This window comes from Brachyistius frenatus, unplaced genomic scaffold (assembly GCF_029030835.1).
Source record: "Brachyistius frenatus isolate BFR_SWC_R1_liver_20210118 unplaced genomic scaffold, ASM2903083v1 Contig_565, whole genome shotgun sequence".
In the NCBI taxonomy this organism is placed as follows: domain Eukaryota; kingdom Metazoa; phylum Chordata; class Actinopteri; family Embiotocidae; genus Brachyistius; species Brachyistius frenatus.
The window spans coordinates 1,619-29,315 of record NW_027211164.1 but is presented as its reverse complement, the minus strand read 5'-3'; the positions used below and the strand labels follow the sequence as shown (position 1 = coordinate 29,315).

Sequence of the window (27,697 nt, the reverse complement as noted above, 5' to 3'; positions counted from 1 at the left end):
CTGTTTCACTCTGAGTTTTGTAACTTTTCCTGCACCAGTCACCTCGGCTGACTGGATCAACCAGAGGGACGGATCCCAAGTCAAACACCATTCAGAACCAGACGGAGAGTGTGTGTGTGTGTCAGGGTTTAAAAAGATGACAGAAAGGTCCACATGTACTCACAAAGATGGAAAAGTGGATGGAAACAAAGTTTCTCCAAACGGGAAACTGCAGGACGAGGACAAAGGGGCGAAGGTGGAGCTGGGGAGGAAGGTGACTCTGCTCCGAGGGATCTCCATCATCATCGGCACCATCATCGGAGCCGGGATCTTCATCGCCCCGAAGGGAATCCTGAGGCACTCGGGCAGCGTGGGAATGTCCCTGCTGGTGTGGATCGCCTGCGGGGTGCTCTCCCTCTTCGGTAAGTTGGATCAGCTGTGTGTCTTCAGTTCTGAGGAAGATGATGGTGGAGGTGCTCGTTCAAAAACTCGAGAGCAAATGTAGAAATTAATATTCAAAAGTCAAAAAGTAAAATAAAAATATCTTACATAGAAGCACAAGGTTGAATATCTTACTGACACGGAATAAAAGTGCAGAATTATTACCAAAAACCAAGTTCAAACTTTGTTCATTTTTTACAGTGGAGGATGCACATGTAGCTCATGTGCATCCTCCACCAGCCTTGGTGCCGTCCTCCTGCCATGTAACAAGTGTCCACCGGATTATTTTATCACACAAATATAACAATCTGGTCTGAACGATGAAGCTTCAACGCCGTCTTATCGGGACACGCAGCGGCTTGTTCCTCTGACCCTTAAAATACCTCCTCAACAACTAATTGGAGCTTTATGACAAATATGAAAGATAACAAGTTGATTCGTTTCTCCACCCAGAAGCAGCCTGATGAAACATGTTGGAGCTGGTGTGACGCTTGTTTGTTCTGTGACGTGGATCAGTGTGTCTGAATGTCAAGGTCTCATACCTGCTCGTCGCTCGTTCTGCGTCTGACAAAAGACGTTCCGGGCCAATTATTCCCGTTTTGGATCAGAGATGTGAGGACAGCTGCAGCTCATCACGACGGGTCGGATCAGTCTGTAATACCTGATCCATTCATGGCTTTAACATCTGCTAACATGAAAATACAGGACTCTTTTTTTATACACTGAGAAAAGCTGAAAAGTATTTTTAAAGTTACTTATATACAACATGGAGCAAAGAAAACATTTAAACAACTATACAAATGAAAAGAAGCCTTTAAATGTTCAAACAGAAACAGACACAGCTCAGTTTCATGTGAAGGTATAAACGTCAGGTTTGATCAAACTGGCATAAAACCAATGCAGGTTAATTCTCTCGTAGCTTCTATAGAACGTGTGACAGTTATCAGCCCGGTGCTGCAGCGCCTCAGACCGGGAACGTCCACCAAAGACCCACATTCACTGTGTGTTGGTTTCTTTTTGGTAATTTGAGCCCACTGAACACAACTGGGTCACCGACAAATAAAAAGTCTTCACACAAGTCAGCGCCTGACGAAGGAACCTCCTTCTGACGGAGGAACCTCCTTCTGACGGAGGAACCTCCAGGCGCTGACTTGTGTGAAGACTTTTTATTTTTTTAAGTCGTTCATGGAACTTTAAAAGTTTGGTAAAATAGTCGTTTTAATAGTTAATAGCTTTGACTGACAGGAGTTTCCAGGTCTGTCCCACTATTTCTTATAATATTCACACAATAATTCCAGCAATCTCAGCAATGTGCTTTTTAAATTCACGCGATTCTTCCGCAAAAAAGGTCTATGTAGCTGTCACGAGTTTTTTTTTGTAACTTTGAGCCCCATGATTCATTAAATTTTTAAATACTTTTGTGATGTGCAGCTTGATATGTATCAAAGGAAATAAAGATATATCAATGGTTTTCAGGTAGTGCTTTAAAAAAAAAAAAGTCTCCACTTCTAACATTTTCCTGCAAAAAACTCACGAAAAACTCCACAAATCAAAAAAGTTTGATCGTGACAATCACAAAAATACTCCACAAAATCCTGGACGGACTAATTAAAGGATTGTAATGATGACTTCACTTGAAACCTTCTCAACGCGACGGGAACTGGTTCGGTCACAGTGTCATCTGCGTAGAGGGATATAAAATGTGTTGTGAGCGGTGATTGGCTAATGATCATGTGATTGGCCGTCACATCTGTATCTCAAATAGTGGTTCAAAAGAAGAAGACAATAGAAAGAAGAATGAGATTAAAACATATTTAAATGTTTACAATGATAGTAAATAGGGAAAGATGGTGGTCTACTTTGATAAAAAACCAGTCCCCAGTAATTTCACACTCACACACACACACAAACACACACACACACACACACACACACACACACACACACACACACACACACACACACACACACACACACACACACACACACACACACACACACACACACACACACACACACACACACACACACACACACACTCCATCCAGAAGCAGCGTCTCACTAACTGTAACCGAAGTGGGTTGAAAGCTCTGGATGTCTCCCATCCAGCCCCCCTGCTGCTCCGCTCCACTTCACAACTGTTTCATTCATTTAAAAAACCTTTTCCACAGAACATAATCCAGCCAGTGATTACATGTGCCACCATGCTGTAATTGGGAAAACACAGTTATATAAAATGCACTTCCTAGCAGCCACAGTTGAGATGCCTTCAGCACATCTGTGTACTTGAGCATACAGAATGTGTATATTGTGGTCGTATCCTTAAATCCTTCAGTTTCCTTGTTGTAATGAAAGCTCTGAGAACATTATCCTGGAATACCCTCCCTTAACCCTTCCCTGCTTTCCTTAACTCCCGATGCCTAAACTTGTAATTAAAATTCATCCACCTAAATCTCGCCCTCTCGAGTGATGGATTCCCACAGTAATATATTGTGGAGATCTGTTTCTACAGCAGCGGCTGAGACAGTTTAACAGCCCTGCGATGTCCTGGACCTTCTTGTTACTAACCCGTCTCCTCTGTTCCTGCAGGAGCTCTGTCCTACGCCGAGCTGGGCACGTGTATTAAGAAGTCTGGTGGACATTACACGTACATCATGGAAGCGTTTGGACCTCAGATGGCTTTTATAAGGCTGTGGGCTGATCTCGTTGCCATCAGGTAACAACTGCCTCTTCAACTCGGGTCTACTGAACCAAACCTTTAACGTAAAGCTGCAGTAACCAATATTTGTTATTTTTATGATGACTTATATGACGATGTGAAATGTTAAATATGTTGCTGTTCTGAGAATTATTGCTTCCGTCTGCAGCTGTTTTTGTGAAAAAGCTGTGATGAACAGTTGGAGATTGGCAGTTGAGTTCGTGGAGTTGGTGGAGACCAAAAACAGAGCTAACTGTGGATATTAGACTTCCGTTCAAATGAAAACTGACATGAATGATCTTCTGGATGCAAACATTCGTTTCAAAATCTTATATGTGCTGTATGCCCATCAGCGTGATCTTTCTGTGCCGTTGCCCCCTGGTGGCTGAAATGAATGAATGCAGCTTTAAAACGCACATGATGAATATGGAATACATAATGTATAACTACAGTTTACTGACATATTTTCTAAACAGGAAAAAAAAAAGTCAAACTTTCAATTCAATTCAGTTTTATTTATATAGCGCCAAATCACAACACAGGTTATTTCATGGCTCTTAACACATTAAAGTCTTTACAGCAGAACTTTACAACATTATACAGAGAAACCAACAATTCAACAATTCATCAATTCAACAATTCAACAATTCAACAATTCATCAGTTCATCAATTCAAACATAAGCTTGGAGGGAAAAACTAGCTAGAAACTTTATAATTACATAAGCTGAAGTAGAGACCATTTGATCCGACTCTAATATTTTGTGTTGTCTGAAGCCAGCATACGATATAAAGCATGATTTTAGAGGATGGTGACAGAGACCGGTGTACCAGGCCAGTAAAGGTGCTGCCCGGTTGTGACCTCGTGTGTGACCCGGCGTTTAGCTCCAACCGGAGAGGTGAGAAAACGCTCCTGTTTGTGTACACTGGCAGTACAAACAGTCTGGTGGCGATCCGGAGCCACCGACCTTCTGCTGGCTCCGGGGCGAGCAGGACTCAATAGAAACTCTGGGAAATGAACAGAGACACAGGAGCAGAATGAAAACAAGAATGAGAAGGACAAAGAGAGATTTCCCCGGCTGCAGCAGCTCAGTGGCTGCTGTGGGAAATGAAGAGAGAAATACTGATGAGCCATAAGATGAGCCTCTGAGACCGGCCGGCCTTATTTCATTCTTATTGAAGCCCGGCCTACCGACAGCCAGCTCACATTATATTACACACTCTCACATCTGCTGCACAATACCTGCAACAGCCCAACAGACATGGACGTGGATTCTCATTTATCATCACTAGTTAGCAGATCTTATTTTATGGATCACTTTGCTTTCTCTGTGGAATGTGGTTGGATTCATATTTTTTAAAGCAGTAAAAAAGACAAATTGAAGCTATGTATATAAATATAAATAAAAACAACAAACAGCACACAAATAAACTAAAATGCACAAGTTAAATATGTATCAAATCTGCATTCAAAGTTTTTTTCAATGTTAGACTCGACTGCAAAAACTGCCTACTTCCCTCTTATCTCTGCTTCTATCTAAAGACACAGGACATGTTTATATTTCAGCTTTACTTCCTGTTCACGCTGAACTTTGAAAAAAGTGGCTTCAAATTATTTGCTGCTTCCAGCATGGAAGGATTTTAAGTCTAAAACCTGTCTCCCTCACAAACTGGAATCAGGAAGACACACAATGTTAATCAAGTGAATTCACTTTTATTAATATAGTACACAAATCACCATGTGAGTCATCTCAGGAAACTTAACGTAAAAGAACCTTTAAGGAACCCAACAAGGCATACACACACACACACACACACACACACACACACACACACACACACACACACACACACACACACACACACACACACACACACACACACACACACACACACGAACATCACTGATGGTTGATGGTTGATGAAATCACTTCCTGTTGCATCAGGTGTCGTCAGCCAGGTTGAAGAGAAATTACACCAAACTACGGCTGCATCCAGATCTGCTGAGAACAAAAATAGGCCCATAAAGTGGTCAATGTTAGCATTCATCTGTCATTCATCCCATTTAGTGTCTTTCAGCTCTGTTTTGGTCTCTTCAGCTGTCCGTTGTGGTGATGTTCTGTAAAATGTGTTGTGGGTTTGGTAGCTGTGAACGTCCCACATGGTCACATGACTGAATGCTCCTATAAGGACTGATGTGTTTGTGTCCTGCAGGCCTGCAGCGATGGCCGTCATCTCTCTGGCCTTCGGGCAGTACATCCTGGAGCCTCTGTTCATGCCGTGTGACATCCCGCCCAGCGCTGTCAAACTGGCCACCGCCATCGGCATAAGTACACGCCCACCGCCATACCACCACGTCACTGTGACCATTTGTCAGCATGATATTATCTCTTTGACCTGCTGCGACCCGGTCTGGAGATGACGGGTGGAGGTGTGCAGTTAGAGGAGGAGGAGGAGCAGGAGGAGCAGGAGGAGGATGTCAGCTGTCCGCATGACAAACAGACTATCTTTATCTCAGCCAAGCGGTCCTTCAGACAGAAACACAGCAGCTGAGAAGATGGAGAGAATAGTACGAAGCCCGAAATCAGATCCTCCTGCAGAACCAGGAAATACCTCCAAATATTCAGGAGTACTTTCTCGTGTTTTAAAGTCTGAATAAAGAGTCGTTGGAGCGCTTAATAAATTCAGTACTGTAAGTTATGATCAAAGTAGAGATGATGTATGATATATATAATACATCAGTGGTTCTCAGCAGGTCCAGCTTCAGGACACACATTTCTCCTTTCATGGTGTCACGACCCAAATTTGTTATTTTTTACTCCACTCAGATTTCTTTATTTATTCATAATTCATAGTGCAGTAACACACGCTGCCTTCACGCTCTGCTAAAAACAATAAACACATGAAAAGTGAAACACGGAGTTAAAACCCAGTGAACAAACGCTTCGTCTGTTTCTCAGCATTTATTCTGCACATTTTAGCGTCATCGTCAAAATGTAGAATAAAAAAACACAACTTTCTCCTTTCATTTTTTTCCCTCGATGTACTAATACTTCGCTGTGGAGCTTCAGGGAAAAGAGAAGTACTGTATGAATATATAATTATACCTGATCACCATGAGGTGAGCCGCTCTCGTTCATCTGAGGGGGGAGAAGGAGGATCTCCGGAGTTTCAGGTCGAAGCTCAACAACGAATCATTAATGGGAGAACAGTCGGGTTAGAATAAAGTGGACTTGTCCTTTAATGTGTCCGTGTTAGACGCCGGGTCAGAGCTTCTCTGAGGTTGATGGGTGAAGAGTTGAACATGAAGGGAGCTCCTCTGTAGCTCCAGAGTTTGGTTTGTCCCTTCTGGGCTGCTGTAGAAACATGGCGGCTGCGTGGAGGAGGACCTGCTCACTACGCAGAGATGAAAAGCTTCATTTTAGGGAACAACACCTAGTTTCTTGGTTTCAGGTGATTTTACACCACTGAAAACATCATTGTGAATATTAGATTCCACATCTGGAGTTTTGGTACGACTGTGGTGCTTCTGTAGATCAGCTGTGTTTGGAAGCTGCTGTCAGGTGACGGTCAGCTGATCTCTCTCTGCAGCGTCGGTCATGTACCTGAACAGTCTGAGCGTGACGTGGACCGCCAGGATTCAAATCTTCCTCACCTTCAGCAAGCTGCTGGCCATCGCCATCATCATCGTGCCGGGGATGTACCAGCTCTTCAGAGGTGAGCTCGTCATCATCATCCTCATCATCATCACTGTCACGTCATTCCAACTGTAGCAGAGCTTCAATCCTCCCATGTGACTGTTGTTCAGCTTCACGCTGAGCGATCAGCAGCGTCCGTCATGGACGCCTTCATGTCCCACAGCAGCGTCCGTCATGGACGCCTTCATGTCCCACAGCAGCGTCCGTCATGGACGCCTTCATGTCCCACAGCAGCGTCCGTCATGGACGCCCTCATGTCCCACAGCAGCGTCCGTCATGGACGCCTTCATGTCCCACAGCAGCTTCCGTCATGGACGCCTCCAGTCCTCTGTCCTCCAATCCTCCGTCCTCCAATCCTCCGTCCCTCCAGTCCTCCGTCCTCCAGTCCTCTGTTCTCCAGTCCTCCGTCCTCCAGCCCTCCAGTCCTCCAGTCCTCCGTCCTCTAATCCTCCAGTCCTCTGTCCTCCAGTCCTCAGTCCTCCGTCTTCCAGTCCTCCAGTCCTCTGCCCTCCAGTCCTCCAGTTCTCCGTCCATCCAGTCCTCCTTCCTCCAGTCCTCCAGTCCACCATCCTCCAGTCCTCCGTCCTCCAGTCCTCCGTCCTCCAGTCTTCCATCCTCCAGTCCTCCGTCCCTCCAGTCCTCCATCCTCCAGTCCTCCATCCCTCCATTCCTCCGTCCTCCAGTCCTCCTGTCCTCTGTCCTCCAGTCTTCCGTCCTCCAGTCCTCCGTCCTCCAGTCCTCCATCCATCCAGTCCTCCATCCTCCAGTCCTCCATCCCTTCATTCCTCCGTCCTCCAGTCCTCCATCCCTCCGTCCCTCCAGTCCTCCATCCATCCAGTCCTCCGTCCATCCAGTCCTCCGTCCTCCAGTCCTCCGTCCATCCAGTCGTCTGTCCTCCAGTCCTCCAGTCCTCCGTCCCTCCAGTCCTCTGTCTTCCAGTCCTCCGTCCCTCCAGTCCTCCGTCCCTCCAGCCCTCCATCCTCCAGTCCTCCGTCCATCCAGTCCTCCATCCTCCAGTCCTCTGTCCATCCAGTCCTCCATCCTCCAGTCCTCCATCCCTCCTTTCCTCCGTCCTCCACTCCTCCGTCCCTCCGTCCCTCCAGTCCTCCATCCTCCAGTCCTCCGTCCATCCAGTCCTCCGTCCTCCAGTCCTCCGTCCTCCAGTCGTCCGTCCTCCAGTCCTCCAGTTCTCCATCCCTACAGTCCTCCATCTTCCAGTCCTCCGTCCCTCCAGTCCTCTGTCCCTCCAGCCCTCCAGTCCTCCAGTCTTCCGTCCCTCCAGTCCTCCGTCCTCCGTTGCCCCTCCCAGCTGTGGACCTCAGATCTGCTCAGTGTTGGTGGCTCCTCGTTTCACTGCAACACTTATACTCATCACGTCTGATGTGACTGACGGTGAAAGCAGGATCTGTTCTCGGACTTCACTCCCTCCTCCGTCCTTTTAAAGTCACTACAGCAAACTTTTACCTTCACGTGTTGTCTGGAAATGAAACCCCAGATGTTAGCAGCAGATCCTTTCAGTCCTGTCGGAGTCAATATGTGTTGGTGAGATATGTGAGAATAATATCAAGTCCAGAAACTCAACTCACACACGTAAACAAACTGCTGAGCGTGGACGGATATTCAGGAAGTACCGGATGGAGATCCTGAATCAGTCAAACCTCCATTCAGCTCACGTTTACTTTCTGTTCCTCTTTCAGTCACGTTCAAAGACTCATGTTGGAATGTTAAATCAGAGTTTTGGAAAACTGCAGTGATCTTACAAGTCCTGGAGTTTAAGAAGGTCCATCCACAAGTCATGACTTCCATCCATCCACCATTCACCATCTGTCATCCATCCATCCATCATCCATCATCCATCCATCCATCCATCCACCATCCACCATCCACCATCCATCCATCATCCATCCACCATCCATCATCTATCCACCATCTATCCATCCACCATCCACCATCCATCCATCCACCATCCATCATCCATCATCCATCATCCATCATCCATCCACCATCCATCCATCATCCATCCACCATCCATCATCTATCCACCATCTATCCATCCACCATCCACCATCCACCATCCACCATCCATCCATCCACCATCCATCCATCCATCCATCATCCATCCATCATCCATCCATCCATCCATCCATCCATCCATCCATCCATCCATCCATCCATCCATCCATCCATCCATCCATCCATCCACCATCCATCCATCATCCATCCACCATCCATCATCCATCCACCATCCATCCATCCACCATCCACCATCCATCCATCCATCCATCCATCCATCCATCCATCCATCCATCCATCCATCCATCCATCCATCCATCCATCCATCCATCCATCCATCCATCCACCATCCATCCATCATCCATCCACCATCCATCATCCATCCACCATCCACCATCCATCCATCCACCATCCACCATCCATCCATCCATCCATCCATCCATCCATCCATCCATCCATCCATCCATCCATCCATCCATCCATCCATCCATCCATCCATCCATCCACCATCCATCCATCCACCATCCATCCATCCATCCATCATCCATCATCCATCCATCATCCATCCACCATCCACCATCCATCCATCATCCATCCACCATCCATCATCCATCCACCATCCATCCATCCACCATCCATCATCCATCCATCATCCATCCACCATCCACCATCTATCCATCCATCCATCCATCCATCATCCATCCATCACACACACACACACACACACACACACACACACACACACACACACACACACACACACACACACACACACACACACACACACACACACACACACACACACACACACACACACACACACACACACACACACACACACACACATTACATTATAATAGGAGCAGTTCATAAATGTGATTAAAGCAGAACACCGATCACATCTGAGAGGGATTTCATCTGCTTTAACTTATTTTACTTCATCTTTATTGTTATTATTACGGCTGTGGAGCTTTCACAGCTTCAAAACCCCTCCTCATTATGTGTGTGTGTGTGTGTGTGTGTGTGTGTGTGTGTGTGTGTGTGTGTGTGTGTGTGTGTGTGTGTGTGTGTGTGTGTGTGTGTGTGTGTGTGTGTGTGTGTGTGTGTATGTGTGTTTGTGTGTGAAGGAGAGACCAGACACTTTGAGAATGCCTTTGATCTGGGTAAAGTGAAACTGTCTGGAATGCCGTTGGCTTTCTACTCGGGGATGTATGCATATGCTGGGTGGTAGGTATGGTCCTCACTCTCTCTTACACACACACACACACACACACACACACACACACACACACACACACACACACACACACACACACACACACACACACACACACACACACACACACACACACACACACACACACACACACACACACACACACACACACACACACACATCTTGTTAGTGTTCAGTCATGTGGTTGAACCTGTGCATGTTACAGAGCTGTTTTCTTTTTTTTCCAGGTTCTATCTGAACTTTGTGACAGAGGAGGTAGAAAACCCGGAGAAGTAAGTTCAACGATGTCCCGGCTGTTCTGGTGATGCGTTGCTATTTTTCACGTGTTAATGATGAATTTAAAACTTTCAGTTGCCACACAAATGTAAATGTAAACTGACTTCACTGGAAAATATGCTGAAACAATTTGTAATTATTATATATTTTTTTTTAAATGCATTGCATGACTGCTTGTCTCGTGGTGTTGAACCCACAAAGTCATCATCCAACTCGTCAGGTCCTTCACTGTCTTTTAGTTCCATGTTTTGGTTTTTCAACTTTAAATTACATTTCTTCAGTTTTATCAAACTGGTTCCAGCAGGAGGAAAGTGGCTCTGGTTAAAAAGCTCAGATGAATGTTTGCATACCAGCAGCACCACTGTTAAAGATGACCAATCTACCTGCTGGTGGAGACCAAAAACAGAGCTAAAATAGACATGAACAGGATTCTAAATAAAATCAATAATAATGCTCTTAACTCTGTGATATGCAGCCCTAAATACTCACAGGAGCATCAATGATAAGAGCCCCAAACAAACGTTACATTCCTTTGATTCGACTTACATTTGATAAATACGACAGTGACGAAGGATGTTTTTCTTTTCTAATTTAACTGTATTTGTGAGGTGTTTTTAAAGATGCGTGTCTTCAGTACGAACTGAAGCTCCCAGAGCTGCAGGCTGGATGATTCAAGGCAGGAAGTACTGAGATGCAATAACATGTTGTTAGGATTATTATTCTTCATTTTCTGTCAACTAATTTAGTAAAAAAACAAAACCAGAAATCATATTCAGCTACAATGGCAGAGAAAACAGAGAGAAAAGCAGCCATGAATGGAGATTCAGAACAGCTGAAATGACTGCAGAATTATTTGATTTGCCTGTTTGCGTTGTCCGTCCAAAGACAGGTCGGTCGATAAGTCTGAATGTGTTGGTAGAATTAGTGATAAATGCAGCCTCAGCACTTCCTTCATGTTTACCTTTGTCTTCATAAATTCAGGATGTTTTTACCTGGAGTGAGAGGAATTCTCTCCTTTCCAAAAACGCTTTTATTGTGAAAAATGTAAAACCCACAGAAAAGCAAACAGCCAAGTGACTGTGAATAATGAATGAAGAGTTAATGTGAGACCTCACGGTGCACATTAATTCTCAACATCAGTAAATACAGTAACGGAATGATGAGAGAGATAACAGAGGTGGAAGGAAGGTTAATAATCTATAACGGAGTCTGTTATGATCCCTCCCGCACTCAGGACTGTGCCGTTAGCGATCTGTATCTCCATGGTGATCGTGACCTCCTGCTACGTGCTGACCAACGTGGCATACTACACGGTGATGTCGGCGGAGGAGCTGCTGGCCTCGGAGGCCGTCGCTGTGGTAAGCAAAGGAAAACCAATGAACATATTGATTCCCACAAAGGCAATCAGACTGGTGGTCGTAAAATTATTGACGCAGAAAGCTTCATTACGTTTTGTGTAAAATCTATCAACTGTATCTGACTCAGAAACAGCTCCACAGCCAACTACAGTCAGGACTTACAAGCAGATTAGAGAAGAACGATGAGATGAAGGAGCCATCATTCGATATTCATACTTCAGTGGAACACTTTTCTAAAACATTATGTGGACACCTCGAGCCGTCGGCCTCCGCCTGGGTGTGAATGATGTACGGAGCAGCGTATTAAACCTGCTCCTTTATTATTTCAGTCATCCAAATTCACACTTTCTTCCTTTGTAATCAAAGGAAATGTAATACTTAATTTAAAAAAATGGATGCAGTTGGTTCAAGTGGCGGTTTGAGGAGGAAACAGCTCCCAGCCAGCTGCAGATGTTTGGCTCTCCATCGGCTCTGTGTTGGTAGACCGCCTGGTCTTCAGTCACCTATCCTTTCTTAGACTTGGAGAATCAGAGGAGTGAAATTAATTTGATGAAGCAGGTACCTGTTTTAGTTTTTTTGATGAAGTTCCACTACAGGAAGCAGGAAGCTGACCTGCTGTTACTTTGTGGTCTTCGCAGGGCAACAACACAAATCATAATGTGCTGGAATAAGTTCCTGGACGTTGTTCTAGAGAAATGAAAGCTCCTGATTGTTTTGGTGGAAAAACAACTTTTGTTGTTGTATCATAGAAAAAAAATCATAAACAGAAGTCTTGCATAAGGACAGCTGTACATTATGTTCCATGGAGTGTCAGCGAATACCAAAATGAACATGAACATGAACCAAGCAGGTGTCTTAATTTTTCCTCCAAAGCTCAGGAGCCTGAATGAAGGAAAGTGAAAGGATTTCCTGGAGGACAAGGAGGTGAACTGAAACATGAGAGTTACAACACTGGCCAGCAGGTGGCATCAGAACAGGAAGAAAATGCCTTCATTTGGATTTGACTATATTCATCTTTGATTAACGCAGTGGTGAATTATAATGAATTACTGTGAAACCAATATATTAACTTAAGTTGGAAAAATTAAAGAAACACATGGGTCAGTTTTCAGAGACAATAGGAGAGAAATCACAACTATCATCTTCACAAGGTTCCACCATGACAGAATAAACACAAAGGTGGATATGGCAGAATAAAATAAGAAACAAAAACAAGAAATGGGTTCATGTTTTTCAGTCTCTCATATTGTTTGAGCCTTTCAGTCCTTCAGCTGCACATTATCTTCTAAAACTGCTCAGATATTTGTTCAAATACAGCTGCGAGATCAGCACAAGCCTTTCAGGTTTATTTATGCAGCATCGCAACGTCATCTCAGGGAACTTTACAAAGGTTGCGACCTGACGATGTTACAGAGAAAACAATTCAACCTTTGGGGTGAGGGGAGAGCAGAGACAGAAAAGAACAGCATAGACAGACAACCAATAAACACGAGGCAGCTTGGAGAGGCCAATCACCAGAACATGAAGCTCCAGAGAGACTCAGACACCCCCCCTCCCCCAATGTAGGAAGAGGTTCAATGATATAAAACAAAAATCTTCATCTAAAAGAAGCCAAACACTGTCATTCATTAAATGTCAAAGTGAATTGGAGAAAGAATTTCAGTTTTGTCTGAAATTACAGGTAAAAATGGAGGGTCCTGGGGCCTTTATGTCATGAAGACATTCTTGATGATTCAAAAACTGATTTGTCATCTGCATCTGAAGTTTATGCAACACCAGATAAAGTTGCCCTGGAGAAGCTTTTATAATGCTTCTACCAGCTAGAGGGGATCCTTTCCTCCCACTGACATGTTCCAATCTCTGTAATAAAATGCTGTGATCAGCGGTGTTTTAAATGCAGCAGGACGAGTATAGAGACGAGTTCTTTGTCTAAAGGCAATGAGAAGATCATTTGTGCTGTTTCTGTGCTCTAAATCCAGACTGAAAAGCTTGAATTAGGGTAAAACATTCGCTGAGCAGTCTTGTTGGGATGAAGTCTAAAAGACATGTTGATGGTTCGGTGAACAGTTGTTGAAGTTAGCTCAGAGAGGAACTTTACAACATTATTAAATAGATATCAACTGCCATGGAACTTTCTCCCAAATGTGGTGGATTTTGTCTTCATAAATGATGTCTTAGAAAATGGTAGCAGCAGTTAAAAGACAGAATTAGAAGGTCTGTTTCTGAAAGGCATCAAGTCAGACTCATTATTCTGACAGTAAAATATCTTGTAAATACAAACAAACATGATGTTTGTTGACCTCCTGCATTACAAAGTTTGTGTTGCAGCTTCCAAGAAGTTAGCGACGGTCTCACCTCGGAGGTGTTCAGGTGTTCGGGATGTTTTGCACCACCGTTGCCGCTCATGAACTTAACGTCATTGTTCGCCGAGTGCCTCTGACAGCTCCGCTTCCCAGCAGCTGGTAATGTGATTGTTCCAGCCCAGACCTGTTAATGCTAATAACATCACAGACGTTCTCCAATAACAGCCACCGTTGCTTATTAGACTAAGGACTGCTATCAGTGCTGCAGTGAGCCTGTAGTTGGGGAAGACTCATTCACTAAGAGATCTCTGGTCTTTTGTAATGCAGTTAGTTTTATTGCCCTGTGTACGGTGAGTGATAGGGGCGCCTTAAGAAAGGTGTTAAGAGCATTTATTTGTTCTTAGAAGGCTGTGATGGGATAAAAGAATCACACTCTGTTCATTCTTTTCCTACAGACAGCGGGCAGAAGTTTACATCTCAAACTTAATTACAGAGTTTAACTGGTGTCTACAACTTGTCTCGAAGAGGCTCGCCTCCAGGCACAATTAGTAATGTCAGACTGCCTAAATCAGAAGTGTGCTCACATAATGGAGGAGTGAAGAGCAATAGATGGAAATAGCTGAGGAATTACATATTAGTCATTTTCATTCTCAAGTCATCATTCGGTGGACAGTACAATAGAAAGTATGGAGACATTTACAATATTCAACCAAGTGTCTAAAAATGCTGTGTAAAATGTAAATAAAAACAGAATGAAATGATTTTCAAATCATATAAACTCATATTTAATTGAAAATGGACAAAAACAACACATCAAATGTTGAAACTGAGATATTTAATTGTTTTATAAAGATATCTTCTCATTGTGAATCTGATGTCAGCAACACGTCTCTATGAAGTTGTTCCAGGATCATGTTCACCACTGAGCTGCATCAACTCTTCTTTTAACAACACTCTGGAAACGTTGGGGAACTGAGGAGACCAGTTTCTGGAGTTGTGAAAGTGAAATGTGGTCCCATGATAGAGGATTTCAGCTGCTCAACAGTTCAGGGTCTCCTTTGTTGTATTGTTCATGTCCTGATGCTCCAGATGTTTTCAATGATTGACAGGTCTGGACTGCAAAAATCTCAGATTGTGATCCATCAGACCTCAGGACAGTTTTCCACTTCACCTCCGTCCATCTTCAGTGATCTCGGTCCAGAGAAGGCGGCGGTGTTTCTGGATCATGTTTCTATCTGGTTTCTTCTTTGGAGAGTTTTAACATCATTTGTGGACGCAGCGATGAACTGTGTTCACAGATGATGGTTTCCAGAAGTGTTCCTGAGCCCATGCAGTGATTTCCACTCCAGAATAGTGTGTTTTTAATGCAGTGCTGCCTGAGGGCCCGAAGATCACCACCATCCAATATTGGTTTTCAGCCTTGTCCCTTGTGTTCAGAGATTTCTCCAGATTCTCTGAATCTTTTAATGATATTATGAACCGTAGACGATGAAATCCACTAATTAGGGCCCAAGCACTGAGCATCGGTGCAAAAGCCCTATTGTTTTTCATAAAAATGTTATTTTTCTTCTTGGATGTTTTTCTTCTTACGTAAAGTGATTTTCCTTTTTGGAGGCTTCATCGTATTCAAAAACTCATGAAAGTAGAAACACATTTGTCTCCCGGTTAAAAATTTCATATTCTGGTGGAGTCGCGAGTGGGCGTGGAAAACTGGCTCGAGAGCGCCCCCTAAAGCGATGCCCCGGCGGCCACATTTACCTAAATTCACGAAATCCGGTGGACACATGTATCACACGTAGACGCACAAAAAAGTTACATTGCACCATTACGTCAACTCAACAGGAAGTCCACCATTTTGAATTTAGTCGCCATTTTGGGCAATTCTGACACGTTGTACTTTGTCGAACTCCTCCGAGGGATTTTGTCGGACCGACTTGAATTTAGTTTCTATGAATAGAAAACATGTTTGGGCTTAAAAGTTGTATAAATAATTTGTTTTCATCGATGTGTGTGCCCGTAGCGTGGCGGCCATTTTGAGTGTCTGAGCGTCTCGCCATGAAACTAGGAGTTGCTTTAAATCTTATGTACATGGACCGACCTTCTCCAAACATCACAGGTATGATAACAGCCCCGCCCTGAAGACCCCTGCGGGGTAATATTCGTTCATAGTCATAGCGCCCCCTGTTGGCCACCGGAAATGACACTTTTCATACTTTCACATTCTACGTCGACCTGCTTGATCCCATGAACCTAAAGTCGGGTCACAATAACCTAAACATGTGGTTGATTACATATTGAGACATTCGTTCGACTTTGTCAATGGGCGTCGCCGTGACGATGCGGCAAAGTTGGATGTCTCGCCGTGACACAGGAAGTTGATGTTTAAGGTCAAAGGATGCCTGAAACCTCACGAAACGTGTCACATATGTCCGGCGTGGTGAGACGATACATCTGATGTGTTTTGCGAGTGGGCGTGGCCAAACGGCTCGAGAGCGTCCCCTAAAGAGATGCCCCAGCAGCCACATTTACCTAAATTCACCAAATCCGGTAGACACGTGTATCACACGTAGACGCACAAAAAAGTTACATTGCACCATCATGTCAACTCGACAGGAAGTCCACCATTTTGAATTTAGTTGCCATTTTGGGCGATTCTGACACGTTTTACTTTGTCGAACTCCACCGAGGGATTTTGTCGCACCGACTTGAATTTAGGTTCTATGGATAGAAAACATGTTTGGGATTAAAAGTTATCAAAATAATTTGTTTTCGTCGATGCATGTGCCCGTAAAGAGACGGCCATTTTGAGTGTCTCGCCATGAAACTAGGAGTTGCTTTAAATCTTATGCACATGGACCGACCTTCTCCAAACATCACATGTATGATAACAGCCCCGCCCTGAAGACCCCTGTGGGGTAATATTCGTTCATAGTTATAGCGCCCCCTGTTGGCCACTGGAAATGACACTTTTCATACTTTCACATTCTACGTCGAGCTGGTTGATCCCATGAACCTAAAGTCGGGTCACAATAACCTAAACATGTAGTTGATGATATATTGAGACATTCGTTGGACTTTGTCAATGGGCGTCGCCGTGACGATGCGGCAAAGTTGGATGTCTCGCCGTGACACAGGAAGTTGATGTTTAAGGTCAAAGGATGCTTGAAACCTCACGAAACGTGTCACATACATCCGGCATGGTGAGACGATACATCTGATGTGTTTTGCGAGTGGGCGTGGCCAAACGGCTCGAGAGCGCCCCCTAAAGAGATGCCCCGGCAGCCACATTTACCTAAATTCACCAAATCCGGTGGACACGTGTATCACACGTAGACGCACAAAAAAGTTACATTGCACCATTACGTCAACTCGACAGGAAGTCCACCATTTTTAATTTAGTTGCCAGACAGGAAATGAGACAAAAATAGCAACTTTAAGCGGGGATACCCTGTCCCTCGCGTGCTGCACGTCGGGAAGACAGCTTCAGGGAGGCGGCACGCGGGATTGCGACGGCCCATTATCACTGCTTGCAGTTTTAATTCTTTGTAGTTTTACGTTGAGGAACATCATTCTTAGATTGTTGAACTATTTTCCAAAACAGTCTTTCAGAGTGGTGAACTTCTCCCCATCTTCACTGCTGAGAGACTCTGCCTCTCTGAAATCATCTTTTATACCCAATCATGTTACTGATCTGTTGCCATGGTAACCGGATTAGTGGTCAGATGTTCCACCAGGTTTTGTTTTTTTTGGGCGTTACCATTTTGGCAAACATTTCTGCTCCCATCAAATTCAAAATAAGCAGATATTTCTATTAAAAGAAGTCGAATTTCTCAGTTTCAACATTTCATATGTTGTTTTTGATCTATTCTTAACTAAATTTGGGTTTATATAATTTAGAAATCATCATATTCATTTTTTATTTACATTTTACACAGCGTCCAAACCTTTTAGGAAACAGGATTGTAAGATTTTGACTTATAAAAGAAAAAAAAAACCGTGAACTCTTAAACACAGGCCTGTTCTACTAAAGCGTTGACACACATCACCAATCTTAACAATGTATCTGTTGTCAATTTCAAATTAAAAGCTTCCTAATGTTTCATACACAGTCCAACCATTGACTAGGTTTTACTAAAGGTAAAATGTTGTCAATGTGTACTGCAATAATCAGTGTGTTCAAAATAGTAGCAAATCACCAGATACAGAACTAGTGTGCAGTTTCTTTTTTGTTTTTTCTAATTCAGAATTAACCCTGTTTTGTTCAGTAGAATGACATATTGTGCCTCATTATTTCTTTCAGTAGCTCATTGCTTTGTTCAGAATGTTTCATATTTTTAAATAAATGTCAAACTTGGTAAATAATAGGATCTGTTGCATCATTATAGAGCTGTGAACCAGAAATGATCTTAAACATCCTTTCAGTGTCCATTTGTATAAAAATAGAGATAAATGTGGAAGTGATGAATTCCTATTTTTTCCTTACAGTCCATGCTCCTCCGTGCAAGCATGGACTATGACTCATAAGAACTGAATGGCTTCATGAATATTAATCAGCTTTTGCTCCCACTTCTGCATGACCCATTTATGACAATTACTGCCAGCAGCCCTGTCAACTGTTTCTAATCATTGTAACTAACTGTGGTTAATTATTGTCCCGGTTTGGACCAAAACTTAAAACGTGCTGCCAATGCCTCTTCAGTTCAAGTTGTAACACGTCGGTTTGAGCTGCAACACCTGCTGGATGTGAACGAGCAACTCTCAGGGACTTTTTCCTTTACTCTTACAAACAAGGCACATCATGTATTTGACAAGTGTTGAACTACTTCATCACTCAGTACTGGAGCCTGAAAGGGACAAAAACAAGAAAGTCGGACAGCTTGTCAAACTTTTTTAAATACACTCCTGATTTATTTTTATTTTGTTCTGAAATTAATACAAACATCTTTATTAGAATTTCACTTTAACAATTTAAATGAAAAGTTAAATCCTGTCTTTTCTCAGAGTAAATTCTGACTTTTTGTACAAAGGAGTTAACGCAATTCATTAATTCCAGGTCTCTTTGACAATATGTCAGATTTTGGACATGGTGCCAGACTGCAGGACTTCTCTATGCTGCTCACTTATTGCATCTTTGAATCAACAGATGCTGCTGGCCAGTCTGCTTCTTCTCTGATCCTGTGTTTCATATCCTCAGACATTTGCCGAGAAGCTTCTTGGGAACTTCTCAGTGGCGGTGCCGGTCTTCGTGGCCTTGTCCTGCTACGGCTCCATGAATGGCTGCATCTTTGCCCTGTCCAGGTAAAGATTCTCTGTCTTCGCTTGCTTTTGTCTCACAGTAAGTCCACTTAAATGATGGCTGGTCATTAATATGCTGTCGACCTGGAAATGGAGGTATTCTGTGGAATGCTTATAAAGTGAAAAGTCTGTGCAGGAAGTGTTAAGTTTCATCAACAGGAACCTTAATGGAGATCAGAAAGCTGTAAATTGGAAGCAAAACTGAGGAGTTTGTGAAAAAAACACGTCTTTAAATCTGATAAAGGGCTGTTTCAAATATATTCAGTATCTGAGAGTGAGAATGCATCGTTGTTTGTTCATCTCTGTGTCTACTGGATGCAACCGAGACTCATATTTCTGTGTACATGTGTGTGCCTGTGTGTGTGTGCGTGTGTGCATGTGTGTGTGTGTGTGTGTGTGTGTGTGTGTGTGTGTGTGTGTGTGTGTGTGTGTGTGTGTGTGTGTGTGTGTGTGTGTGTGTGTGTGTGTGTGTGTGTCCAACAGGATGTTCTACGTGGCTTCTCGTGAAGGACAGCTCCCTGAGGTGTTGTCCATGATCCACGTCCGCAGACACACTCCACTGGCTGCTGTCCTAATACTGGTCAGTTCAATGATCATTAGACGATACTGACAACAATAAATATCACCAAAACTCACATTTTAAACAACCACTGACAGCCTATAATATATAAATATATATATATATATATATATATATATATATATAAAAACTGACTGTGTCTTGATGTGTTTTAAAGAACAGAAATAAAGAATATTTCCTGTGGCCTTTCTACAAATAAGACAGCAGCTGTCAGAGCTTCCTGTTAACCCTTTCTGCAGCAGGATTTTATACCGTATTCCTGTTATATATGCATTCATTACTCTATTTATCTGCATATAGAGCATACAATGCACTTTATTTTTTTAGAAAATCAATTTATTTAAGTAATATATTGTTCAATTAAACATTTTAGTGGAACAGGGAAAACTGTTTCTCTCGATCATATGTTTTAGTTGGTATAACAAAATTCAGCTTTTAATGTAGACATAATGAACGTGTGTGTACGTGTGCATGTGCGTCTGTGCATGTGTGTGTGTGTGTGTGTGTGTGTGTGTGTGTGTGTGTGTGTGTGTGTGTGTGTGTGTGTGTGTGTGTGTGTGTGTGTGTGTGTGTGTGTGTGTGTGTGTGTACATCTTCCGCTGCAAACTAAAAACACACCTCTTCCTCCTTCACCTTGAACAGTAGAACGTTAGTATCTTAAAATAGAACTTACTGATAGAACTTTGTAGTTTGGCTTTCTGGAAGAAATTATATTTTCTTGATTCTTGTTGTTCTGGTTTTGAACCCTCATGTTGAAATGAACTTATTGTAAGTCACTTTGGATAAAAGAGTCAGATAAATGAAATGTAATGTGTGTGTGCAGTACCCCATGACCATGCTCCAGCTGTTTTTGGGGGACATCTACAGCCTGTTGAACTTCATGAGCTTCCTGCGGTGGCTCTTCATCGGCGTGGTGGTCCTTGGTTTAATCTACATGAGATACACAAAGCCTGACATGCCCCGCCCCTTTAAGGTCAGTGCCTACATACCTGTATACACCTGTACACACCTTTACACACCTGTAGCAGTACCAAATCCTACCTGGATCTGTGCTGTCATATAGACCACAGTGCAGGTCGCTCACCCTTCATTTATGTGAACGAGAGGTGGTGCAATCCCGACCACGTGTGTGTGAAGGAACGTTTCTGTAGCCCGGACATTGAACTTCTAGCCGTGGGGATGCGCCCTTATTATTTACCGAGGGAGTTCACGTCCGCCATTGTTATCGTTGTTTACATTCCTCCATCAGCTGACGTAGAGGCAGCAGTGGACACCATCCACTCCACGGTGGCTAAACTACAGACTCAGCATCCCGGTGCATTTTTGGCAGTTACTGGAGACTTTAACCAGTCTGGATAAAGTACTGACAACTTTGCACCAGTATGTGAACTGCCCCACAAGGAACAATAAAACTCTGGACTTACTGTATGCTAATGCCATGGATGCATACAGTACTACTGCCCTTCCCCCCTTGGTAGATCAGACCACAACCTGGTCCTGCTGACTCCCAGGTATGTCCCCCTGGTGCAGAGGCAGCCTGTGTCCACCAGGACTGTGAGGAGGTGGACACAGGAGGCTAAAGACGCCCTGCAGGACTGCTTTGAGTCCACGGACTGGAATGTGCTGTTTGGACCACATGGGGAGGACATCAACAGCAGGACGGACTGTATCACAGAATACATCAAATTCTGTGAACACACCACCGTACCATCCCGGACTGTAAAATGCTTCCCCAACAATAAACCGTGGATCACCAGTGACCTGAAAGTTCTTCTTGATCAGAAGAAAGCAGCCTTCAGGTCTGGGGACAGGGAGGAACTCAGGAGAGTGCAGCGCCACCTGAAGGAGAAGATGAGGGAGTGCAAGGACTTCTACAGGAGGAAGCTGGAGGCCAAACTCCAGCAGAACAACGTGAGGGAGGTGTGGACCGGTATGAAGGAGATTACTAGGTTCAAGGGGCGAGAGAGACAACCAGGGGGAACCTGGAGAGGAACAACCAGGGGGAACCTGGAGAGAAACAACCGGGGGGAACCTGGAGAGGAACAACCAGGGGGCTCCCTGGAGAGGTCAAATTAACTAAACTGTTTCTTCAACAGGTTTAGTTCACCGCCCTCATCTGTCTCCTCCACACCTCACACCTCCAAAACACCTCTGCTGCCTCCCCCCCCCCCTCTGCGCCCCCTGGTGAACTGCGTAGAGCCCTCAATCTCAAAGGGCTCTTCCTCCATCGACCCCCCCACACCCCTCACCCCCCTCTCTGTGACGACTGGCCAGGTTAGGAGACAGCTGGAGAGAATCCACCAGCGCAAGGCTGCAGGACCTGACGGCATCAGCCCCGGGGTCCTGAAGACCTGCGCCGCCCAGCTGGCTGAGGTCCTACAACACCTCTTCAACCTGAGCCTGAAGCAGGAGGAGGTCCCGGTGCTGTGGAAGACGTCCTGCCTGGTTCCAGTCCCCAAGAAGAAGACTCCATCCGGCCTCAACGACTACCGACCGGTTGCCCTCACATCTCATGTGATGAAGGTGCTGGAGAGGCTGGTCTTGGCCCACCTCAGGCCGCTGGTGAAATCTTCTCTGGACCTTCTGCAATTTGCGTACCAGCCTCGTGTGGGAGTGGACGATGCCATCATCTACCTGCTGCAACGAGTTCAGTCTCACCTGGATGGAACCGGTGACTCTGTGAGAATCACTTTCTTTGATTTTTCCAGTGCATTCAACACCATCCAACCACTGCTGCTGAGTAAGAAGCTGCGGGTGGTGGGGGTGGACACGTCCACCGTCTCCTGGATCAATGACTACCTGACAGGCAGACCACAGTTTGTCCGTCTGGGCAGTGTACTGTCTGATACGGTGGTCAGTGGTACTGGAGCTCCTCAGGGAACTGTTCTGTCTCCTTCCTGTTCACCTTCTACACCACTGACTTCCAGTACAACTCAGAGTCAAGACATCTGCAGAAGTTCTCTGATGACTCTGCAGTGGTGGGATGTATAAGGGATGGACGGGAGGAGGAGTACAGGGCAGTAGTGGAGGACTTTGTGGAGTGGGCGGGAAGAAATCACCTGCTCCTGAACGTGGCCAAGACCAGAGAGATGGTGGTCGACTTCAGGAGGAAGGCGACGGCTCCACAACCGCTGAGAGTTCTGGGAGAGGAGGTGGACATGGTTGAGGAGTACAAGTACCTGGGTGTGTCCATCGACAACAGACTGAACTGGAAGACCAACATCAATGCTGTCTACAAGAAGGTGATGAGTCGACTCTTTTTTCTGAGGAAACTTCGATCCTTCAATGTGTGCAGCATGATGCTGGAGATGTTCTACCATCTGTTGTGGCCAGTGCATTGTACTTCACTGTGGTCTGCTGGGGGAGCAGCATTGGAGCCGGTGACACCAACAAACTCAACAAACTGGTTAAGAAGGCCGGCTCCATCATCGGCTACAAACTAGATAGTCTGGAAAAGGTGGTGGAGAGGAGGACGCTGAACAAACTATTGTCCATCTTGGATAATCCTGACCACCCTCTCAACCACCTGCTGCAGGGACAGCGGAGCACTTTCTCTAAAAGATTCCTCCAGCTCCGCTGTCACAAGGACAGATACAGGAGATCATTCCTGATACAGGAGATCATTCCTGCCCACTGCAATAAGACTTTACAATAACTCACCTCTGGCAAAATCCATCACAGTACAATAACACTGTTGACTGTGTTTCTTGGTTGCTTGTATATTGTATGTATATTATATATATAGATATATACTGTACTGTATGTATATATATATATATATGTTGACTGTGTTTATTGGTTTGTTGTATATAATATATATAGATATTTAATGTACTGTATATATACTGTATGTACTGTGCATTTTATATTTATATTTTTTATTTTATTGCTTTTCTATTATATTATTCTATTCTATTATTATTTTATTCTATTGTTTCTATTATTGCTCCTGTATGTATGCTGCTGTGGCGAAAAAATTTCCCCTCGGGGATTAATAAAGTATATACCTACCTACCTACCTACCATCCACCTGATTTTTGAATGTAAGATGTGAAGAAGTTAATTATTTTATAAAAAAAGTTGACTGCTCAGCTTCATGCAGTAAATCATGCGACCTCTGACCTTTCCACAGGTGCCGCTCTTCATCCCCGTGGTCTTCTGCTTCACTTGCTTCTTCATGGTCTTCCTGTCTCTGTATTCAGACCCGGTCAACACAGGAATTGGATTTGGCATCTCCCTGACCGGCATCCCGGCGTACTACATCTTCATCTACTACCACCGCAGACCCAAGTGGCTTCAGAGGGCTTTAGGTAACACCTCACTCATTCACTCATTCACCTCGCTCATTCACTCATTCAATCATTCACTCATTCACCTCACTCATTCATTCACTCATTCACCTCTCTCATTCACTCATTCACCTCTCTCATTCACTCATTCATTCACTAATTCACTCATTAACCTCACGCATTCACTCATTCATTCATTCACCTCACTCATTCACGCATTCACTCATTCACTCATTCATTGACTCATTCAATCGTTCAATCATTCAATCATTCACTCATTCACTCATTCACTCATTCACCTCACTCACCTGTTTTCATGTGTCTTCATGTGTTTTCATGTGTCGTCATGTGTCATCATGTGTTATCATGTGTCATGTGTTTTCACGTCATCATGTGTCTTCATGTTTTCATGTCATCATGTGTTTTCATGTGTCATCATGTGTTTTCATGTCATATGTCTTTATGTCATCATGTGTCATGTGTTTTCATGTGTCTTCATGTGTTTTCATGTGTCATCATGTGTCTTCACGTCATCATGTGTCATCATGTTGTTTCATGTCTTCAGGTGTTTTCATGTGTCATAATGTGTCATGTGTTTTCATGTCATCATGTGTCATCATTTGTTTTCATGTGTTTTCATGTGTCATCATGTGTCATGTGTCTGCATGTGTCTTCATGTGTTTTCATGTCTTTGTTTTCACGTGTCATCATGTCTTTTCATGTCATTCTGTTTTCATGTCATCATGTGTTTTCATGTCATCATGTGTCATCATGTGTTTTCGTGTCATCATGTGTCATCATTTGTTTTCATGTCATCGTGTCTGCATGTGTCTTCATGTGTTTTCATGTCTTCATATGTTTTCATGTCATCATGTGTCATCATGTGTCTTCACGTCATCATGTGTCATCATGTTGTTTCATGTCTTCAGGTGTTTTCATGTGTCATAATGTGTCATGTGTTTTCATGTCATCATGTGTCATCATTTGTTTTCATGTGTTTTCATGTGTCATCATGTGTCATGTGTCTGCATGTGTCTTCATGTGTTTTCATGTCTTTGTTTTCACGTGTCATCATGTCTTTTCATGTCATTCTGTTTTCATGTCATCATGTGTTTTCATGTCATCATGTGTCATCATGTGTTTTCGTGTCATCATGTGTCATCATTTGTTTTCATGTCATCGTGTCTGCATGTGTCTTCATGTGTTTTCATGTCTTCATATGTTTTCATGTCATCATGTGTCATCATGTGTTTTCACGTTTTCATGTCATCATGTGTTTTCATGTGTCATCATGTGTTTTCATGTCATATGTCTTTATGTCATCATGTGTCATGTGTTTTCATGTGTCTTCATGTGTTTTCATGTGTCATCATGTGTCTTCACGTCATCATGTGTCATCATGTTGTTTCATGTCTTCAGGTGTTTTCATGTGTCATAATGTGTCATGTGTTTTCATGTCATCATGTGTCATCATTTGTTTTCATGTGTTTTCATGTGTCATCATGTGTCATGTGTCTGCATGTGTCTTCATGTGTTTTCATGTCTTTGTTTTCACGTGTCATCATGTGTTTTCATGTCATTCTGTTTTCATGTCATCATGTGTTTTCATGTCATCATGTGTCATCATGTGTTTTCGTGTCATCATGTGTCATCATTTGTTTTCATGTCATCGTGTCTGCATGTGTCTTCATGTGTTTTCATGTCTTCATATGTTTTCATGTCATCATGTGTCATCATGTGTTTTCACGTTTTCATGTCATCATGTGTCATCATGTGTTTTCATGTGTCATCATGTGTTTTCATGTCTTCATGTGTTTTCATGTGTCATCATGTGTTTTCATGTGTTTTCATGTCATCATGTTTTCATGTCATCATGTGTCATCATGTGTCATGTGTCATCATGTGTTTTCATGTGTCTTCATGTGTCACCATGTGTTTTCATGAGTCACCATGTGTTTTCATGTGTCATCATGTGTTTTCATGTGTCTTCATGTGTTTTCATGTGTTTTCATGAGTCACCATGTGTTTTCATGTGTCATCATGTGTTTTCATGTGTCTTCATGTGTTTTCATGTGTTTTCATGTCATCATGTGTCATGTGTTTTCATGTCATCATGTGTCTTCATGTTTTCATGTGTGTTCATGTGTTTCCATGTCTTCATGTGTCATCATGTGTTTTCTTGTCATCATGTGTCATGTTTTCATGTCATCATGTGTCAATATTTGTTTTCATGTCATCATGTGTCATCATGTGTTTTCATGTGTCATCATGTGTCATCATGTGTTTTCATGTGTCATCATGTGTCATGTGTCATCATGTGTTTTCATGTCATCATGTGTCTTCATGTTTTCATGTGTGTTCATGTGTTTTCATGTGTCTTCATGTGCCATCATGTTTTCTTGACATCATGTGTCATCATGTGTTTTCACGTTTTCATGTCATCATGTGTCATTGTGTTTTCATGTGTTTTCATGTCATCATGTGTCATCATGTGTTTTCATGTGTCATCATGTGTTTTCATGTCTTCATGTGTTTTCATGTGTCATCATGTGTTTTCATGTGTTTTCATGTCATCATGTTTTCATGTCATCATGTGTCATCATGTGTCATGTGTCATCATGTGTTTTCATGTGTCTTCATGTGTTTTCATGTCATCATGTATCATCATGTGTTTTCATGTCATCATGTGTCGCGTCACCATGTGTTTTGATGTGTCACCATGTGTTTTCATGAGTCACCATGTGTTTTCATGTGTCATCATGTGTTTTCATGTGTCTTCATGTGTTTTCATGTGTTTTCATGTCATCATGTGTCATGTGTTTTCATGTCATCATGTGTCTTCATGTTTTCATGTGTGTTCATGTGTTTCCATGTCTTCATGTGTCATCATGTGTTTTCTTGTCATCATGTGTCATGTTTTCATGTCATCATGTGTCAATATTTGTTTTCATGTCATCATGTGTCATCATGTGTTTTCATGTGTCATCATGTGTCATCATGTGTTTTCATGTGTCATCATGTGTCATGTGTCATCATGTGTTTTCATGTCATCATGTGTCTTCATGTTTTCATGTGTGTTCATGTGTTTTCATGTGTCTTCATGTGCCATCATGTTTTCTTGACATCATGTGTCATCATGTGTTTTCATGTGTCTTCATGTGTCATCATGTTTTCTTGTCATCATGTGTCATCGTGTCATCATGTGTTTTCATGTGTTTTCATGTCATCATGTGTCATGTGTGATGTGTCACCATGTGTTTTCATGTGTCATCATGTTTTCATGTATTTTCATGTCATCATGTGTCATCATGTGTTTTCATGTTTACAGATCTTGATGTGGTTTTCTGTGTTCTCAGATTCCTTCAACAGAACCCTGCAGATCATCTTGGAGGTCGTCCCTGCTGACCAGTGAAACCACACACAGACACATACGCTGACGCACGCACGCACGCACACACACACACACACACACACACACACACACACACACACACACACACACACACACACACACACACACACACACACATAG

At 43.3% G+C, this 27,697-nt stretch overlaps 1 protein-coding gene across 2 annotated transcripts; it reads left to right on the top strand.

Annotated features, from left to right (window-relative positions):
• Nucleotides 1–27,697, top strand: slc7a11 (solute carrier family 7 member 11). Of its 2 annotated transcripts, none has more exons than XR_011310331.1 (12): nucleotides 1–401; nucleotides 3,010–3,136; nucleotides 5,331–5,446; nucleotides 6,708–6,833; nucleotides 9,955–10,054; nucleotides 10,292–10,336; nucleotides 11,575–11,698; nucleotides 19,196–19,299; nucleotides 19,780–19,876; nucleotides 20,700–20,849; nucleotides 24,079–24,186; nucleotides 27,522–27,697. XR_011310331.1 is itself a non-coding variant. In XM_069688333.1 (12 exons), exons 1-12 carry the CDS (start codon nucleotides 137–139, stop codon nucleotides 27,575–27,577), a joined length of 1,488 nt encoding a protein of 495 aa, XP_069544434.1. In that variant the 5' UTR covers nucleotides 1–136; the 3' UTR covers nucleotides 27,578–27,697. The 2 variants fall into 2 exon arrangements, 1 of the variants encoding a protein (XP_069544434.1); XM_069688333.1 differs by having other exon boundaries at nucleotides 24,009–24,186.